The sequence below is a fragment of the Quercus suber genome, unplaced genomic scaffold (genome assembly GCF_002906115.3).
Source record: "Quercus suber isolate HL8 unplaced genomic scaffold, Cork oak 2.0 scaffold_617, whole genome shotgun sequence".
NCBI classification, from domain to species: Eukaryota; Viridiplantae; Streptophyta; class Magnoliopsida; order Fagales; family Fagaceae; genus Quercus; species Quercus suber.
This window is the reverse complement of record NW_027070060.1, coordinates 1,894-23,102: the sequence shown is the minus strand read 5'-3', so window position 1 is coordinate 23,102 and position 21,209 is coordinate 1,894. Positions and strand designations below refer to the sequence as shown.

General features: G+C 35.4%; 1 protein-coding gene across 1 annotated transcript; it reads right to left on the bottom strand.

Annotated features, from left to right (window-relative positions):
- Positions 1–15,340: 15,340 nt before the first annotated feature.
- On the bottom strand, positions 15,341–18,149 carry LOC112013212 (G-type lectin S-receptor-like serine/threonine-protein kinase At4g03230). Its single transcript, XM_065765227.1, has 7 exons — positions 17,891–18,149; positions 17,178–17,318; positions 16,848–17,065; positions 16,546–16,756; positions 16,207–16,444; positions 15,935–16,085; positions 15,341–15,818 (listed from the first exon to the last, which is right to left on the bottom strand). Exons 1-7 carry the CDS (start codon positions 18,147–18,149, stop codon positions 15,516–15,518), a joined length of 1,521 nt encoding a protein of 506 aa, XP_065621299.1. The 3' UTR covers positions 15,341–15,515.
- Positions 18,150–21,209: the final 3,060 nt, after the last annotated feature.

The window sequence follows — 21,209 nt, the reverse complement described above, 5'->3', positions numbered from 1 at the left end:
CATCTTGTTGGCTTTATTCCATGCTAATTTGCTTGTATTTCAGCACTTAAAAACCCTATATTTATGTGGGATTCATGTAAGGGTAGTGAGTAAAAGAGTGTGAAGAAATGCTCAAGATTGTGCAAGGATGCAGGGATTCGCGGTTGGGACTCGCGGGTGACTCACGACTAGCAAGCTGCCAATTGCAGCACATGAGTGAAGCGTGCGAGAAGATGAATAGTCACGCCAACTAGTGCACTATAGGACAAAAGGTCTAGTCTGGCCGCGACTCAGTCAAGTTGTGAGGCCAAGCCGTCAACTAGCTCTGTTTTGAAACACCTGACTCTTTGCATTCCTATCTCACCCTAGTATAAATACCCCTTATACCCACAAAATGTAGAGAGCTTCCACAGAGAATTTTAAGAGAGAAACCCTAGAGGAAAATAAGATTGTTCATCCACAATATTCACAAAGAGACTCTTCAAATTCTTCTACTCTCACCCTCTCCATTGATACATCCTTGAGAGGTTCTTGACCAAATCCTTTTCTCACCATACCCACATTTGTGAGAATGTCTTTTGGTGCTAAGGGAAGCAGTTTGGAAGGGACCAATGGTTATTGGTTGATGTTAAAGGTTATAGCAGAATCCGGTAAGCTAGAAAAGACAAAGGTTTGGCGTAACCTTGTTGGAGCAAGAAGCTTGGAGGGCTTAGGTACCTAGGTAGATTAGTCTTAGAGGGTCTATTGCTGTTCATATATCCCAATTTCATTTTCTAGTGGATTATTGATCGTTTGGAAGGCAGTGGAGAGATTTTACGTCGAGGGCTTCGGTTTCCTCTTCGATAACACATTTTTGTGTTGTCCTTGTGTTTGCATCTCTCTTCCCTTAATCTTTACCATTTAATTTCTGTTGTGGATGTGATTTTAATTGGTTTAGATTGTTTATCAATTCTGATATAAGCTTGTTATCATTTTCCACACATACATTGTTTGATATAAAGCTTGTATTGGTATCTTATTGTTTGGGGGTCTAAACATTTATAGTGTTTCCAATGCTATTTGACCTTTTAATTGGTATCAAAACAGGTGCATTCGTTGTGGTTTAAACACCTTAGTGCGATCCTTGACCTCGTATTGAGATGGATAGGTCTCAATCTCTAAATGTGCCACCATTTTTTGATGGTAATAATTATGCTTTTTGGAAAGTCCGAATAAGAGCATTTTTGTGTTCTATTGCTAAGAAAGCATGGGAGATTCTGGAGACTACTTATGAAGGAATAAAGAAAGTGAAAGACACCAAACTACAAATGTTGACCACTCACTTTGAGGAGCTTAAGATGAGCGAGGATGAGTCCTTTGACTCTTTTTATAACAAGTTGAACGAGGTGGTCGTTGGCAAATTCAATATGGGAGAAATAGCGGAGGATTCTAAAATAGTAAGGAAGATCCTTTGGTCACTGTCGGAAAGCTTTCGTGCCAAAGTAACAGCTACTGAAGAGAGAAAGGATCTTGACAACATTAAAGTTCAAGAGTTAGTTGGTTCATTGCTGACATATGAATTGTCATTGCCTACACAAAAGAAGAGCAAATCTCTTGCTCTTAAGACAATTGATGAGAGGGTAGTATCTCATGACTCTTCGGAGGAAGATGCTATAGACAAAGATGTGGCGTACCTTATGAAAAACTTCTGGAAGTTCTTAAAACTTAAGAACAGTGGGAAATCTAGTGACAAAGGGAAATTTCAGAATTCCAAGAAGGAGAAAAGGGAATTTAAAAGGAAAGATGGTAGAGAATCCCAATCTCTGCAAGGAATCATGTGCTTTGAGTGCAACGGACATGGACATTTCAAGAAAGAATGCCCCAATTATTTGAAATCGAAGGGCAAGGTCTATGCCACTACTCTTAGTGACTCCGAATCATCTAATTCTGATTTTGAGGAAAGCTATGATAGAGAAGGAAATCACTCTACGTTTATGACCATTGTTTATGTTGAGTCTTTGAAGGACTTGAATTTTCTTGTACAAGAGCTTGGGGAGCATAGTGATGAAGAATCAATGGGAGTTGTTGAAGAATCAGATGCTGAAGAAGATGAAAGCACCACTGGTCTCCAAGAGAACTACAACTCACTCCTTAAGAAGTCTGTAGAGTACACAAAGGTGGCCAAGGTGGCTGTGAAGAAGATGAAGAAAGCAAAGGAGGACTATCGAAGTCTCCTAGTGCGACATAAGGAGGCCAAGTGTGAGATAGAGATGCTGAATGGAGAGCTAACCGAAGCATACTCTAAGATAAAGTTTCTTGAGCATGAAGTGCTTCAAGCAAATGCTAAGGTAGACCGTGTCTCCTCCAACAAACTTAATGAAATGCTTACTCATCAAAAATCAGCCTCAGACAAGTCCGGAGTGGGATATACTAGAGAGAGTAGCTCACCAGCCAATGTCACCAAAGAAGTGAAGTTTGTGAAGGCCAAAGAGCCAATTATAGAAGAGTCTATTCCTGATAAAGTTAAGACTGAAAAGAAGAAGAATGTGGCTAATTAACGGATGTTAAATACATTTCGTAATCAATCAGAAGCCAGACATGAAGCTAGAGGAAGATCACTTCCAAGATCACAACGGGGTCCTAAAACGAATCATGTTTGTCACTATTGCGGATTGCAAGGACATACCAGACCCAACTGTCATAAGCTGAGAGCATTAAACAATGCAAGCGCTCCTTGATCACAAGAAAGAAGAAATGACAAGAGGTCTTGGTGTGGTGAGAAACCAAGAAGTCAAAACCGTGATCCCAAAATGATGGAAGTGATGAAGATGATCGGTGCCTTCACCACTTGCTTGGAAAGCTTCATAAGAAGGTTTGAAAGTCCTAACTCTCCTACCCAATCTATCAAGGATATCACCCCAAACGCATGTGACGTATGGGTGACGAAGGGTACTCATGCATAAGCATTGTAACATGTCCATGAATTAATTCTTCCTATACTTTGTGATTGTGTTTGGTAGTATGCTTTTTGCTAATGAGTGTTGAAAATTTGTTTGTTTATTTATTTTGTTTTAAAATGTTTTAACATTGTTTTTTATCAATCTTTTTTTTGTTTTTATGTCAAAAATCCAAAAACACATAAAAAGTAGAAAATCCAAAAAGTTTGATCGACTTTGTTGAGTTTTGTGTCAAAACATGTTTTGCCTTGTACCTTTGTACTTATGGCCTTATACATCTACGAGCATAGCTTGTTCACTATGCACTCATATCATTGTGGAAGAAATCTTAAAATCTATGTGACTGTTGTAAATAGATCTTCAACCTTGTCATGAATGATTAGTGAATTGTTTTGTTCATCTTAAGACATGCATAGACTTGTGCCTATATATCTTCCCACTTTTATTTTATTACTTTACTCAAAGAGCTCACCAAATGTAAATCTCTAAATGAAAAGAGATATTGAGTTACAAAAGCCTGTCGCACATACTAGTATTTGACTAGGAAAAAGGGAAAGCAACCAAAAATAAAATGTATGATGCCCAAAAAGCCAAAGACTAACTCATCAAATTGAAATATCAAAAATTTCAAGCATCAATCTCACAATGAGATGTATTGATTCAAAATGATCAAATGATATGATGTGTATGGAGCCAAATGAAAAGCTTCAAAGAAATGTAATCAAGCTTATGTGAGAGGTCATATATACATACTTCTATAATTGAGATGGGTCACATTATCTAGTGCTAGTTGTGTATGCCTTGATTGAATTGAACATTGAAGCTTCACATTAGACTAAGGACTATCTCATTTTTGATATTCATACACAACACACAAGTTTATGTTCAATGAATGCCAAATTCATTTGTGTGATTGTACTTGTTTAAATGTGTTTTCACATGCTCAATCTTTGTTAATCAAACACAAAAAGATTTTTGAGTATTTTAGCTTGTTTTTGGAAAGTATTTTGTTTTTACAAAAGTGTCCAAATTTAAAAAATAGTATTTCCCTGTTCTAGTGACTCAATTACGGGTTGGTACAGCCTCATGCCCTAGTCGCGAATTTTACTCAGAAGGTTTTCGTGGCTCATTGGTGACTCACTGGCAGGTAAATGCCCTAGTCGCGAAAAATACTTAGAATATTTTCCAAAATGTGTGTTTTTATGGTTTTCATGGCTTAGTGTGGTGACTTGTTCGGGGGTGGGAGATCTAGTTGTGAGAGGTACACAAATATTTTTGCGGTTCACCTCGCGACTCTCTCGCGAGTAGACCTTCCAGTCGCAAAAAACACTTAGAAAATTTTTCACAAATCTTGGTTTCAAAGTGTTTCACAGCTTACCCTGGTGACTGACTAGCAACTTGATTCAATCGCGAAAAACACGTGTTTTACGTTTTAAAGACAGTTTTTAAAATTTTTTTAGTTTTTCCCTCGAATTTTTGTGACTGTTCATTGTCTTCCCCATTTCACTCCTTCAAACACACCGTGTCTCTCTTTGAAAATCCTCCATCTTTCACCATTTCTTCTCAAATATTCAAGAAAAATGTATGGGTTTTCTTTTTCTCACTTCATATTTCATGTTTTGAGCATTATTTTCTTGATTTATGAGTTGTCACTGTGATTTGACATATACTGTGTTTGAACATGTTTTTGCTTAAAATGTTGGATTTGGTTAATTGGGGTTGGTTGCTTTTGTTGTTGTATACATTTGCTATCATAATTTAGTCTCATTGTGCTAGTCTTTGTTCTGAGCTTTGTCGTTTGATAGTTTACATACCCATTAGGTATATGGGTTTGGGGTTTTCTGTGATTTACTCTGTATGTGAGTCTGGGTGTTTCAAAATGTCTGAGATTTTGGATTGTTTGTCTTATAATACTGTGATTTTAAGTTGACATATCATGTGTGTGCTTCTATCTTGAGGGTATTTTTTTTAACATTTCATATTCATTAAGATATGTCTCATAGACATATGCTCTTTTTTGCCTATATTAGGTTTCCTCTGTCCATATATATAGTTGTTTAATACTTGTTCCAGTCTGTATCAATACAAACTGAACTAGTTTGAGTTCCTAAGTTCTAATTTGAGCTATACTTCTTTAGTTCTCAACTGTGCTTGGTCTGTGTGTTGACTTGACATTATGTTACTCCCTTTGCAACTAACTGGTTACTAATATGTGTGCATTTCCACATATTGTGTTCTGCTCTTGTTGTGGCCTCTTCTGCTTGTTTATAGATGGCTCCCACACCTACAAAGAAGAAGACCCCTGCTAAGAAGGCTGACAAAAGGTTGAAAATGGACCATAACCTATTTAGGTCTGTTCAACATTTTGAGAGATACAAAGATTCTTTCATGAAGGGAACAATTATCCGGAGAGGTTTGTGGATTTAAATGACTTGAAGGATACCTTCATTCTAGAATGCTTTAAAGGCAGAGGATGGGATAAGTTACTGGGTGACCTACCTATTGTGTGTGAGCCTTTAATAAGGGAATTCTATGCAAATGTGAGCATAAGGGAGGATGAGCTGAACTGCTGGATCAGAGGTCATGAGTTCACCATAGATGCACATGACATTGATGAGGTTTTAGGACTTGAGGGATTAGAGAATCATGAGTTCACCAACTACAAAGACAGGATGCTATCTATAGACACTGCCCAAACTCGGATTGGTGGTCTTAAAGAGGGGAGATGTCTCAATACTAATTCTTTCCTTGTTGACATGAGGTGTCTGACTACCATTATGATGTTCAACTTGTATCCTATAAGAAAGATGACTACTTTTACTAATGCCAGAGCTATCTTCCTCATGGAGCTCAAGGAGAAAACCTTCATTGATATCAGCTCTCACATATATGACACAATTGTGGATGAGACTAGAACCAGCTCCAGGCCTAAGCTGATCTTTCCTAGTCTTCTCATGAGACTTTTCAGAGCAAAAGGGGTTGCAATTCCTTAAGATATCAATCCCATGGCTCCTCTATCGACCATAAACAAACCCTCACAATGATACAAGTTCGTCTTTCAAGTGATGAAGATGAGGGTGACCAAGGAGAAGGTGATCCTATGGAAACTAAAGTAAAGGTTGCAGGACAATCAGTCACACCTAGAAGCAGAAGCAAGAGGAGTAGAGCGTCAACCTCATCAGCTGCACCTCCAGATGCACTTCAGATCATCCTGGAGAGGAATGATGGACTAAGAGAAGTTCAGAATGAGCATACTGACAGGATGGCAGCAATTCAGGATCAGCTCAACGTACTTTCAGCCAAGTTTGACAGTCTTAACTCCCAATAGTGACTCTTTGGCCATTCCAGTCAAAAAGGGGAAGAATTCTTGAGGGGCAGCTCTTGAGGGGGAGGGCCATTTTGAGGGGGAGCATGCCATAAATAGTGTTTATTCAGTTTTACTTTAAGTTTCGTATGGTAGTATGTTTGGTTAATACTCTCTCTATGGGTTTGTTACACTATGGTTAAAATGTTAGTTTAAAGGTTTAAAACTCATGGATTTGTTTGACTTTGAAACTTTGGTTTATTAATACTTAAGATGTTATTCAGTTTTTATTTACTGTGTCTGTACTTATTGCTTTTGTAAGCTTTTAAGGTTTTTAGGTCTTTGTACCCATGCTATGTAGCTTTTGTACTTGATGTTAAATGTCATGCATTTTCTTTAAGTACACCACTCTTGTGCCCTTGTAGGATCTTGTTCCTAGATGCATATATGTTTTGTGCTTTGGTTGAGTGTTGGACATGCAAATGAGACTTTGCAAATAAGCTTATTAGCTTGCATGTCCGGATGTTCATTCCTTGAGTGAATGAGCATTGTGATCACTAGTATATAGTGATTGTAGTTTTGGTCAAGTTATGATTTATTGATTTATCCCATTTTGCTTGATCACATTGTGCTTGCTCCATATGCATTACAAGTTTTCTACATACAATGAACTTATTGTGTTATTGTGTTTCAAGAGATTTTTTGGTCTTATGGTTCAAGAGCTTCACAGATTCTAGAGTTAGGTATGAGTAAGTTTTCCAACTATTCCCAACTCACGCGTTAAGTTTAGAGTTTGTTGTAGGGTTTTGTTACAGAATAGCCAAAAGGAGAGATTGTAAGGTTAAATTTAATGAACCATCTTGTTGGCTTTATTCCGTGCCAATTTGCCTGTATTTTAGCACTTAGAAACCTTGTATTTAGGTGGGATTTATGTAAGGGTAGTGAGTAAGAGAGTGTGAAGAAATGCTCAAGATTGTGTAAGGATGCAGGGATTTGCGGCTGGGACTCGCGAGTGACTCACAACTAGCAAGCCGCCAACTGTAACACACGAGTGAAGCGTGCAAGAAGATGAACAATTACGCTAGCTGGTGCACTACAGGACAAAAGGTTCAGTCTGACCGTTCTGTTATCTCGTGGCTTGAACTCACAACTCAGTAAAGTTGCGAGGCCAAGCCGCCAACCAGCTCTGTTTTGAAAAACCTGACTCTTCGCATTCGTATCTCACTCTAGTATAAATACCCCTTATATCCACGAAATGTAGAGGGCTTCTAGAGAAAATTTTGAGAGAGAAATCCTAGAGAAAAACAAGATTGATTCATCCACAATCTTCATATAGAGACTCTTCAAATTCCTCTACTCTCATCCTCTCCATTGATACATCCTTGAGAGGTTCTTGACCAAATCCTTTTCTCACCATACCCACATCTGTGAGAAGGTTTTTTGATGCTAAGGGATGCAATTTGAAAGGGACCAATGGTTATTGGTTGATGTTATGGGTTATAGCAGAATTCGGTAAGCTAGAAAAGACAAAGGTTCGGCGTAATCTCATTAGAGAAAGAAGCTTGGAGGGCTTAGCTACTTGCGTAGATTAGGCTTGGAGGGTCTATTGCTGTTCATGTATCCCAACTTCATTTTCTAGTGGATTATTGACCACTTGGAAGGCAGCAGAGAGGTTTTACGTCAAGGGTTTCGGTTTCCTCTTCAATAACACATCGTTGGGTTGTCCTTGTATTTGCATCTCTCCTCCCTTAATTTTTACCATTTAATTTCTGTTGTGGATGTGATTTTAATTGGTTTAGATTGTTTATCAATTCTGATATAAGCTTGTTATCATTTTCCGCATATACATTGTTTGATATAAAGTTTGTATTGGTATTTTGTTGTTTGGGGGTCTAAAGGTTCATAGTGTTTTCAATGCTATTTGAACTTTCTAAGGCTTTGCCGGCCTTAGATGACAAAAACCTTGCAAAAGATTCAGAGGAAAACAACAAAAATTAGCTTTGACTCCTTGATCAAATGAAGAGAGAGATAGAATAGAGTTTGAAAAGTTTTGAAAAAGTGATGAACACGTGAAAACTCAAAGCTTTTGAAAAAGTCTCTATACGATTTTCGATTGATCAAAAATGCCTTCAATTGATCCAACAGTGATCAAGCACCGATCAAAATAGATAGAACCAAACCAAATTTTTAATTGCAATTTTGATCGGTCAAGAATTAGGTTTGATCGATTGAAAATCTTGAAAAAACAATTTTTTGAAAAACAAAGAAATTTTATGCAAAACTCCTCAAAGCATAGTATTTTATGAATAAAATGAATGAGTATGAGATGAAATGCTTTTCAAAAACACTTGTTTTGAACCTAGTTTTCCAAAAAATAAAATTTTCAAATAATTCTCATTAAATTCTCAAACAGCAAACATGTTTTGCATAAAACTCAAGAGATTTTCAAACTTGGTTGGCCAAACCAAAATCACACACAATAACATGTACAAAGTTTAGTAAAGATTAACTTGTATAGTGTGTGCAACTAGCAAAAGTTTGGATACATGTGAAGTGATATGTGAATAGTAATCAACCACAATCTCTACGAAATTCATCACATAAATTCAAAATAGACTATCAACTAAAGAGTTACATCATATAACTCTCACATCTCCTATAATAAAAGCTTGCAATCATATAAGTTTCTTGATTTACCTCATAATGTACACACCAATTTTATTTACTCAAAAACTTATTAAAGATAGTCGGGATAATGTACACACCAATTTTATTTGATTTAAAGTTATTATAGCCCAATAATGTACACACCAATTTTAGCATTTAAACCAAGGCTACATATTATGTTCTTTTTGTGTATGTGCTACACTTTCTTGAGCACAAAATCTTACAATATGCACTGAAGTGTTCATTATTGGCTAGTAAACAATGGTGAGATGGTTATTTATGCATTTCTCAATAAGTTCAAGTCCAACAATCAAGGACATGTGACTTCAAGATCAAGATCATGTGATCAAAAACTATAAACAACTCCCACAGAACATGTATTACAAAGCTTAAACTAGTAAAGTGCAATAATTAAGCTCATCAAAGCTAAACAAAGTACATAAACATGTTATGTAAAGATAATTTGTCTAACCTTGATTTCAAAACCAAGAAAAAATAATGCAAAACACATTTAGCTTCCTTTCTCCCCCCTTTTTTTATTTAAAAAAAACAAAAAAAAAAAAACAAAAACAATCCTAGAATGAAATGCAATTTTTTTTTTTTTTTTTTGAAAAGAAATAACAAAAAAATTTTGGAATGAAATGCATGAATGTTATACAATGCAAATCCTAAAAAAGCAAAGAAACAAAAATAACAAAGAACAAAGGTCACAAAGAGTAGAGCGATGAAACACAAGGACCATGTCAAAAAAACTCAATTAGATCGAGTCTTTTGCAACCAAAGTTTTTTAAATGCATTTCTAGCATTGGAGTTATTATTCACATTAGAATGATGACCAACTCCAAGATTAGAATAAAGATTTAGAGCCTTTACCAATTCACCAATAAGTACCATATGATCTTGTACTTGAGGCATAGGTACTTTTGGCTTATTTGCTTGCTTAATAGCTTGCAACTTAAAACAGTTTGGACGAATGTACCCAAACTTTCCACAAAAATGACAAACCCATGTAGGCTTATCATGCAACTTGCCCTTAGGAGGGTTAAGAGCCTTAGGTTTAGACTCTTGAAGATCAACCCTAATCTTCCTAGGAGGTGTAACTTCTACAGGTTTGACAATCTCACTTGTTAGGACATATGTGTTTCACTTGTTAGGAACATATGTCAATATTTTATGTAGTTGGCTAATCCTTTAACAAAATGCACTTTACTTGTAATTGAGTAGATCTAGGATGTATTTAATACTTCAAAAAACATGTTGTTCAGGTCTAGTATTAAATCCATGAAGATTGGACCAAGAAACAAGTGAAGAAAAGGTGTTCAATAAAGTTGGACAAATAGCTCAACACTTGTAGACAGATAGCTCGACAGCTGCTCGACACCTCCCTACAGCTGGCTATCTATCAAGCACTTCAAGCGATTATCGCAATCTCAACACCTTTTCGACAACTGGTGGATCGATCGAGAAAGCTTATGTCCCCTCGACAGCTTCTTAACACCTCCTTGACACCTCCCGATCGATCGAGGTTACGGGAAATCAGAATTTTCAAATCTGATTTTTGGGCCAAGCTTTTGTATTTGTGTAAGGTTTTTTTTCCTTACAACCCTAGACCTATATAAGGCTTATTTTAGAAGCCGTCACATAAGAGAGTACAAGGAGAACATATGCAAAAGATGACCGATGCCTTATTCTCTCTGAAAGAAGCTACTGCGTCTTTGCGCCTTAGGGTTTTGTAACCAAGTGCTTCTTGATCTTCATTATTGATGAAGTGAAGAACTTTGCAACTAACATCTTCTTCTAGTTGGTGATTAAGTCGCGTACTAGAATCCATGCATTGGTTAGTCACATACAAGGATTTTTGCATCATCAAAAAGGTGGCGTTCATATATTGAAGAGTTCAGAGGTTCTGAAGCAGTAAATGGTTTCTGCTGTGAGTTCATCTACGGGGATTGTAGAGTTTAGTGACAAAAGTTTTGTACTAAATCTGAAAATTCTCTTTACTATAGTAGATTGCTTTTCGGGAAGGTTTCCCCCCAGGTTTTTTACTGTGAAACTAGTTTGTTTCATTAGTTTTCCTAGGTCATCATATCTTGTCTTATTTATTTTTCCGCTGCATAATTTTGACATGATATTGATGTTTATTTGTTTTAACAAGTTTGATTCACAATAAATCTAATTAACAACTTGGGTTTAAAACTTGTTAATTCTATCAACTAGGGTCTAAATTTTCCAACATCACTCACAAGGGGCTCAGAAGAACGAACAAAATTTGTGGAATTGGTTTCAGGCATAGAGATGCTTTCTACAAAACCTAAGCCAGTTTGTCAAAGGGAGACTTTTGAACACTCAGCATGTGATCAAGTTTGAAGCTTGTAGACCTATTAGATTGTTCTCTAGCAACAGATAATTCAAGTTCCAAATTCTTAATTTTACCAAGTAAAAGCATGTTCTCAGTCTTCACATTATTCAACAATTTATTAGCATCACACAGTTTCACAAGCAAAATTTTCTTTTCAAGTTTAAGAGATGCAATTTTCTTTAAACCCAAATCAACACTCATAGCATCCTTTGCAACAATGTTTATTGTAGGCTTCTTGTAAATCTACATTCTCAAAGAGTTCCCCATTAGAAGAGTTCTCCTCAACAGCAACACTTTCATCAACTACAGTAGTAGTAGTGAAAACAATGAAATTTCCATCCTTATCACTACCAGACTCATTGTCAGAAACTTCATCATTACTAAGGGTTACAGCCATAGCCTTACCCTTAGACCTTAAGAATATTGGACATTCAGATTTCACATGACCATACCCTTGACATCCAAAACATTGTTGACCTATAGAATTATTAGAAGGTTGACCAACTTTTTTTTAGGTTTTTCAGTGTTGTTCATCTCAGTGGGATCATTCCTCCTAAAGTTTCTAGGTTCAGCATTGTTCTTACCCCTTGCCCTTCTGTTGTTGTTCCTAAGAAAGTTTCTAAAGTTCTTGGCAAGATAGACAATCTTTGTAGCAGAGAGCTCATCATCAAATCCATTCACATTAACAGACTTAAGAGCCATTGATTTGAATTAGTTAGTCTTAGGTAGGTCCAACTCATAGGATTAAAGAGATCCTACAAGTTCATTAACAGAGATGGAGTTCACATCCTTGCTTTTAGTGATGGTAGTCACTTTGGGTCTAAAATCCTCTGTCAAAGATTTAAGAATCTTTCTAACAATTTTAGGTTGATCATAGATTTCAGCCAAATTATATGCAGAATTAACAATATCATTAAGCTTAACATAGAATTCATTAAAAATTCATCATCAAACATCCTAATGCTTTCAAATCTAGTTGTTAATTGCTGTAACTTATTGATCTTAATTGCCTTTGTGCCTTCATGCATAGTTTAGAGAATATTACAAACAGTATGAGCAACCTCTACATTAGAGATTCTCTTAAATTCCTCCATAGAAACAACATTAAAGATAACATTTATAGCTTTGCTATGAAAAGTGGCTGCTTCTTTATGAGAAGTTTGCCACTCACTCACAGGAGTAATGGACTTCTCCCATCCGTATTTAACAAAGTTTCAGACTCTCTCATTAATAGATTTCAGGAATGCTTTCATCCTTACTTTCAAATAAGTATAGTTATTTCTATCAAAGTGAGGTGGAATAACAAGAGCGTCTATGTTTCATAACAACCAGGGTCAAGGATCAGCTCTTAGATCAAGGGATCTACAACAAGAGAACTACCTGCTCTGATACCACTTGTACGTTTTTAGACCCCTTAAAACACAACCAAATTAATCTAATTAATTAGTCAAATTATCAGACCTAGGTTAACACAAATATACCATATCAATGTAAAGTGCGGAAAATAAAGAACACAAAGATATGATGACTATAAAAGAATTGAAGTTTACACAATAGTGACTTAGACCACTAACATCCTATTGCTACCTCAAGTAGGAAACTTACTACCACAACCACGTGACAGCTCCGAATCCACGGACTACTTCTTTCTTGGATTCTTAGCAAGTACAAGCACTCTCGCTTGTGTATCTTTAAGCTATTCAATCTGCAACTGAATTGATCACCAAGTTCTTGACATAGTCTTAATTCTTGATAACCCTAAGTATGTGTAAAGGCAAACACCTCTAGATCTCACAAAAAATTCACACACAGAGCATAAAGAGCAACCTCAAAACGTGGCTAGGGTTTACCCTTTTATACCTAGGGCAAAACATAAAACCCTACATGTTAAACGGGCTTGGGCTGAGTTGGAAATTCTGCAGAAAAAACAATCTGCACGACTTTTGATCGATTGAGTCTAATTCTCGATTGATCGAGCCAGGCAGATTTACACAATAAATCCTGTCGTAACTTGATTCCAACTTTACATAAAAACACATACTTTAAGCAAGTCTAAACACGACTAAAACGTTTTGATCATGGTTTGCCAACATTACAAAATGAAGTTCTAATACATTAGTTCCTAATTCCTTAGAACCTAGCAAGTTCAAATCTATGTCAAACATTATATTAATAATACAACGAAAATAATGGTTAATAATATCATGCATTAATATTCAACGTAAAAAAGGGTAAGACAATTATTGGTGTCTTGGTAAGGTTGTGAATTTTTCCTTTCAAAAATTGCACGTTTGAAAAAATAGTAAAACAAAAAATTAAAAGAGATCTATTAAACAATCACATGATAATAAACGGTAACTTTGAGTCTTTAACTAAGTAAATAATAAAGCCTTTCCCATCATTACATTAATTTAGTTAAGTCACAAAATTTATTACCAATAGACTAATCTCACACATGCTTTGGCGGCAGTTTATGTAAGGCACAAAATGATAGATTGTTGTTATTTCACACATATATTACCATCTATGCATGCATAATAAGTGTGTCCCAAAGTTAATAAAACATTAAAAATAAAAATAAATTCTACCATTCAAAAAATAGATAAATTTTTTCCACTGGTTAAGTTAAAGACACCAACTGATCCAAGTTGTTGGTGATTTACTAGTGTGTGGATGAAGCGATCAACAATATAAGAGTTGTCTCTATGTCTATGAGGTGGAGTCATTTGAGAGAGGCATAGAGCTCTCAAATGAGAGGGAGAAATTAGGTAAAAGTTATTAGATTTTTGTGATTTGTTTTGCTAGGATTTGTAATTGATTTGTTGTTATTGTTTTTGCCTAGACCAACTTTATGATTTGTCCAAAAAAATTTCTAATTATCTGGATATGTGTTTTTCTTTTTTCTTTTTTAAGATTTTTCTTGTTATCTATTTTTGAGATTTATGGGTCATCTTGTCAATTTTTTGAGGGAGGGGGGCCAAGTATATAAATTTTAGACCTTAATGTAAATTTTTTGTGTAAATATATATACTATAAGATTTTTTTTTCCATAGGGCAGTTCCGTCCCTGATTATAATTTAGTGTCTTGCCCTTATACGTGTATGTGTATGTGCATGCCCAGTTTCATTTCCTTTATTAGTATATTTCATTTATGTTTTGTATCTTTCCTTTTGTTTATATATATTAACATTGAATGCACACTAGTTTTAATTTTTACCAGATATTTAGTCTTGAATCTTAGTATATATTTCATTCTTGGATTCAAATTTTTTTTGTTCATGATTTAGCCTCCTAAGCTAAATTCTTGACTCTGTCTCTGTGCATAGTGTCTATTGGTGTTGAATGGGTGAAAATTCATACTTTGAATTACAACGGATGAAGGTACGAAATCACTACAATCTAATGAAGGATGATGTATCTCGCATTAAAGGCATTCTTCTCCATACCGGTTAATTAGAAGCAAAGACTTGTATCAGAAGCAAACACTAGAAAATAAAATTTATACTACTATGCACAACTGGAAAGCCAGGATACTGTCATGCAAGAACAGAGTAAGGAATTCTCTAAAGGTAGCAGAAAGCAGCACATGAAATTGCTTTCTTCGATTATCAAAACTAAATTGAGTTTTTCATCTTGTCCTTTTTGTTTTCCAGTTTTCCTTTACAACTATACGATTGTTTCAACGGCTTAACTTTTATGTTTCTTTGGTTTAGATGGAATATTAGATACAATTATATGGCATCCTATGTGAATTACAACCTGTCTTTCCAATTAGAACATTTTCCAAAGGCTTCATATGACCGCATTTGAAATGATCTACAATGGAGACATGACATGTATGCCTATTGTTTATAAGTGCACCAATGGTACATGTGAATAGCATTCTCTTGAATCTCTTCCTGCTTATTGTGGCAATGAACAGTACAGCTCAAATGTAAGGCTGACTGTACCTCTTGATGAAAATTGCTAATAATGCTATTCTAGGCTTCCAAATAATAGGAATAAATAAATGAAGGCAGTTAGTCTGATTTAGAGACAATCAGTATTCAGTAAAGTACAATAAATACAAAGGAGGTTCAAATAGGAAACAATCAGACTTAATTGGATTCAATGTAATCACATATCAGCGACTATAAAAAAAAGTATCAATATGACAGACATGAAATGTGCCTTAATTGTTCCTTCGGGAACCATAGTAAGAATACTAGAAACTTCTGCAACACTGATAAAGAGAAAACAAGAATCATGAGAGCACTTATGCTATCCACCATTATCGGCCTTCTTCAATGGTACATGTTAATTCATTCAAACTTTCTGGTTTAGCAGTAGAAGAAGTTTTGCTAGAAAGGGATCTTCTTACAACATAGGCTGGTTGTTTAGGAGTAGGGAGAGTTGCGGTTTCTCTACCAAGCATTAAAACTACATTCGACATTGTGGGACGATCACTTGGGTCCTCTTGTACACATAAAAGCCCAATGTTAACACACCTCAAAAATTCGTCTGCGTTGCAAGTTTCATGTATTGTTTGGTCCATTAAATCTAAAGCCTTGCCTTCTCTCCACAATTTCCATGCCTAGGACAATTTGAAAATTCAATTGGCAATAAGTAGAGTGCAGGAAAAATTAAAAATAACTATATGTACTTAATGCAACATACGTTTTCTTTGGTTTACTAATACAGCATACTTACATAGCCTAAAAGACTCAAACCATGCTCTGACTGGCGAAATCCTGTGTTCCTTGTTCCACTGATAACCTCAAGTACAACTACTCCAAAGCTGAAAGCATCAGACTTGATTGAGAAAAACCCATCCAATGCATATTCTGGAGACATATAGCCACTACACAACAAAAATTGTTTAAATTTTCAGTGAATTAGGGAGCATAGATGGGAGAATTGAAAAATGTAATTCAAAGTCTAAACAAAGAGCTTTCATAATCAACCATCTACATCAAACTTACTAAGTTCCAACTACTCTGGTTGTGGTTGCCTCAGTTTGTTTGCCTCCAAATATCCTTGCCAAGCCGAAGTCTGAAATCTTGGGGTTCATCTCCTCATCTAGTAGAACATTGCTTGTTTTCAGATCTCTATGAATAATCCTCAACCTAGAATCTTGGTGAAGATAGAGCAACCCTCGAGCGATTCCCAAAATAATGTCAAAGCGTATCTCCCAGTTCAGTAACACACATAGCGTCCGATCTTTCATGCCATTTTCCATTTTAGAACATTTTTAAGTAATCATATTAAGCAACAATATAATATGCAGTACAAATATTTAAACTTCAGGTTTAGAGTCTAACCAAATAAAAAGGAGTCTAAGCTTTTGTTTGGCATGTATTCATATAGTAAAAGTTTTTCATCTCCTTCGATGCAATAGCCCAAAAGTCTAACAAGATTCCGATGCTGAAGTTTAGCAATTAAAACAACCTCATTCTTAAATTCCTCCAAGCCTTGTCCTGAACCACTTGAGAGCCTCTTTATAGCAATTTCTTGTCCCCCTGAAAAGGAACCCTGAGAGAAAACGCCCATAAGCACCATCCATCATTAATCGGAGACTAATGTTTAAAATTAACTATAATGAATACCAAAAAGGTTAAATTACCTTGTAAACAGGCCCAAACCCCCCTTGTCCAAGCTTTTTTGCATCTGAAAAATAATCCGTAGCGGCTAGTATGCTTTTCAAATCGAAAAAGGGTACATCTATGCCATTTTTATCATCTTCTCTAAATTGGCCTGAGTCTATCAAATCTTTGACTTGTCGCTCACTGTCATATAGGCGAAATGCTGCATTTGCCTGATTTCTTTCCCTGTTAACTGATTCTAAAAGATCAAATTGAAATTTCAGTCTCTTGCTAACTGGATGGAAGAAACAAAAATATTTTCATTTTGACACAAGAAATCAAGAATATATGGTTGTTTTCACACCGGTTACCTTGTCCTTTGGCCACTTTTTTTCTTGTAAAACAATATAAGTAACAGCATGCAATAACCATCGAAGTTGCAATAATCATCAGGATAATTGGATCAAATTGCTTCTTCTTGTAGGAAGATCCTTCAGACTTTGTGTGATCATCTTCAAAAAATAAATAGAACAATAAGTAATAAGTTGACAACATTATGTATATAAATATAGGTACTAAGTTACATTGCCAAAATAAAAACTAAAAAAATAAAAAATAAAATCAGGTTTAGTTTGTTTTTAAGTCACAGGAATAAATGTTATATTGATCTATGATTCTGTTTTGTGTCCAAAACAAAGAAAATATGTGAAAGGTGTAAGTGCTTGTTAGCTGGATCCTAAATGATGGTGATGCCAAACGGGGTTTTGGTAATCCAATGAGTGTCGCACATTTCGAGCCAGTGGATAAAACATATATGAAAATCGATGGAAAAAGTACGCTTGCCATGAAGTTCTGGCTGGCTTGACCTTTTGTTGTAGCAGAGGATACATGAATGAACAACAACAACAACAACAAATAAACTCAAAACTCAAAGGTCAAGAGATGATTCAATATAGGTGTGTGTTAATATATCTCTTTTTTTTTTTTTTTTTTTTAGTTACTCCTTGTAGTGGTGCTTCTTAGTCTCACCACTTCCACTCTTGCTGATATAAAAAAACCTCCAGTTAAAAGCCCCCCACCTCACAAGCCACCTCCTCTTGAGGAGACCTTAGATGGCAAACCAGACGGCTACAAGCCACCACCGACACACAAGCCACCAACCCCACTCGATAAGGAAGAGAAGCCATTGCTTGGACAAAAGCCACCAAGCTCTCTCGAGAAACCTCCAAAGGGTAAGGGAGAGAAGCCACCACCAGAACACAAGCCACCAAAAGAGCATTTCGCTGGACACCCTCCGCTAGAGGATGCCAAAGACTCGTACGAGCCTCCCCACAAGCCTCCATCAGCCAACTGATTAGTGGTTTAGATGTGTATTTAGTTAAAAATAAGAGCTGCACAACTGCTGTGTTGTCTATGGTTCAATTACTTTAGCGCAGGGCCATGTGCATGCTTAATTTGGACTTGGTTTTTCTGTACGTAGTCTGCATGCATGGACTGATGGACATGCGGGTGGTCTTGTTACGCTTAATTAATTAATGTCATGTATGTTATTATCACTATCTATAACATACACTCTATTCTACGTAATGATTGTGGATAGAAACTCTAATTAATTCATTCTAAAATAAATTAATTATTCTCAACAATTCTATAAAATATAAATTAAAGTAAAATGGACTTTTTGTAATGACTAGCTATTAAGAAATTTAATTTAAGTTACTAACACGTAAAACCTATATGATATCGCACTAAAAAAATTCCGGTAAGTAAAATAGGAATAAATTAATTTAGCTGGCTTTCGGAGGTTTGTACAAATCTCGCAACGGGCTCAGTTTCCAATCCGATAAAGAGAGGGAAGATCTGGACAAATCTCTTAAACAACTTCTCATAGATCAACTTTATGTCGAAAGAGAGTTGTATGTTATGCACTATTTTGTTTTATCAATGGTTTATATTTCTATTGGCAGCAATATTATTGTTAGTTTGTCAAAGCCATCAGTTCACCTGTACATAGACAAGTGACTTTTTTTTTTTCTTTTTCCTACCTACCAGACACAAGAGTACATTGAGACGAAGGAAACCGATGATACAGGAATGTCGGTGCGTTTTAGGGAAAAAAAAAAAAAAAAGTATCCATTATTAATGACATTCATTGAAAATATGAAAAGCATAAACTGGTGGTGCTATTCATCAATCCAAAAAGAAAAATGTTATGGCTAAATTTTTTTTTTTTTTACAAATTATTAAAGTGGTGAATTATTATTGATAAGTAAAAAAGTAATGTTAGTAATAAGCTCAAATAAGAATCAATAAAAATTTATCACAATCTCAATTTGCCAAAAGGTAGTGAAATAATTTGTTTCCAGCATTTTTCATAAAAAAAATAGTATATGTAACGAGCCACATGATCAGTGTGCCTTTAGTCACTCTCATTTGTGAATGGTTAATTATTTGCTATCCATTAAGTTATGCTTACTATGTTTCTCCAAAATATATATATATATATATATTGTATATGCTTACTATGTTATCTTTTGTATAAGTTTGATTTCTGTCAGATTATTAAAGGTTTTCATAGACTTCACTGAGCCAGCTGATGGTAGCCAGTACCATATATTCAATTAAAATAGGTATGCATTATAGAGTTCAGTCAGTCACATGACTTGTTTTCATCCCTCTTCTATCCACAATGGTTTTTTCAATCATATTCTATTTTACCATCCTAAAAAACTACTTTATCAATTATACCATACCATTTTACAATACCCCAAACATCCCAAAACTCTATTTTTTTCCAATTTTATTTAAATATTCTTTTTTAATCTTTTTTTTACTATTTCTCTTTTTCTCTTCCTTTTCCTCTCTTTCTCCCTCGGCCTCTAGCACTGGCCTCTCAACCTTAACCTCTAGCAAACCCATACCCAGCAAAATCACAACAAAAAATCACCCAAATCAAACAAGCACCAGAAATCCACCTGCCACCCTAGCAAAATCACAACAAAAAGTCACAACAAATCTAAAAATCCATACCAAAATCACAACAGAAAATCACCACTTGCCACCCCAGCAAAATCACAACAAAAAATCCATACTAGAAACCAGATCACAACCTAGACCTCTTTCTTTAGCCAGTGGTCACACACACACACACACACACGCGCGCGCGCGCACACACACACACACAGAACCCAGATTGCAACCTAGAAGAATCGGATCGCTACCCACTTCAGCGGCGCTTTTTGACACCAAACTCTCCACTTTAGTAGCGCAACCCAAATCGCAACCCACTTCGGCGACGCTTTTTTACCCGAATCGAGTCAGGGCTCTCTAACATCTGCGACGAAATCCTCAAGCTTCTTGGTACCAGTTGATTTTGATTTTGATTTTGATCTTAACCCAAACCCAAAAATAGCTTTAGCGATGGAGAGAGAGAGATGAGAGACTGTGGAGAGAGTAAGGACTGAAATTTACCATAAAATATTAATATAACGTTTACCATTGAGTTACAATGCAATTCTATGTTTAGAATCGCACTGTAGCACAATTTTATTTATTTATTTATTTTTTTGCAATAGTTACAAAACCCAACATCTAATGGAGTGGCATTTTAAGCCTAAATTGTAAAATAGGCCTACATTTGGGAGTTAGCCTATCCATTGCTGATGCTCAACCACCGCTAGTTTGATGTTTCAAACAAACACACCCTCAATAATCAACTCTTCTCTTATAATTTATTAAATAATAATAATTAAAAAAAAAAAGTTAGTGGTTGGTCCCATGGCACATTCCAGCGAAGCTTTTATGAATTTTTTAGTTCTATTATTAATCATCATTTTTTATCACATGGCAATATGGCATTGAAGTGAGAAGTCCCACATCGTGCGTAGACTAGAGATTTAAATACATCCATCAAAAAAAAAAAAGATATTTAAATACATGTCGGCACGATAAATACAGTTTGAGCTACATTCCAATAACATACAAAGTTCACAATGGGGTTTCTCGAATTTTCACTAGGGTCTGTTTAGATATTGTTTATTATTGAAAACTAAAACTAAAAACAATATAAAAAAATAATTTTTAAATGTGTGAATAGTGCTGGGAGATCCTTTTTAATGAAAGTTTTGCTAAAAAAAGACATTTGTGGTTTGTAACAGTGTATGGGACCCACTGACAGACACTGACGCAGCTAAAAATATTTTAATGCATCCAAACATTCACTTAGCTTTCATTTGAATAGTGCTAAAACTGCACCTGTGTTTCTTTTTTTTTTTTTTTTTTTAGAATAGCGTTTCACTTTTTAGATGTCAAAATTATGCTTTTCTAATGGGTTCCATACACTATTCATGAGACTTGCAAATACTTTATAAAAAAAAAAAATTTAAAACTAGTTCCATAGTACT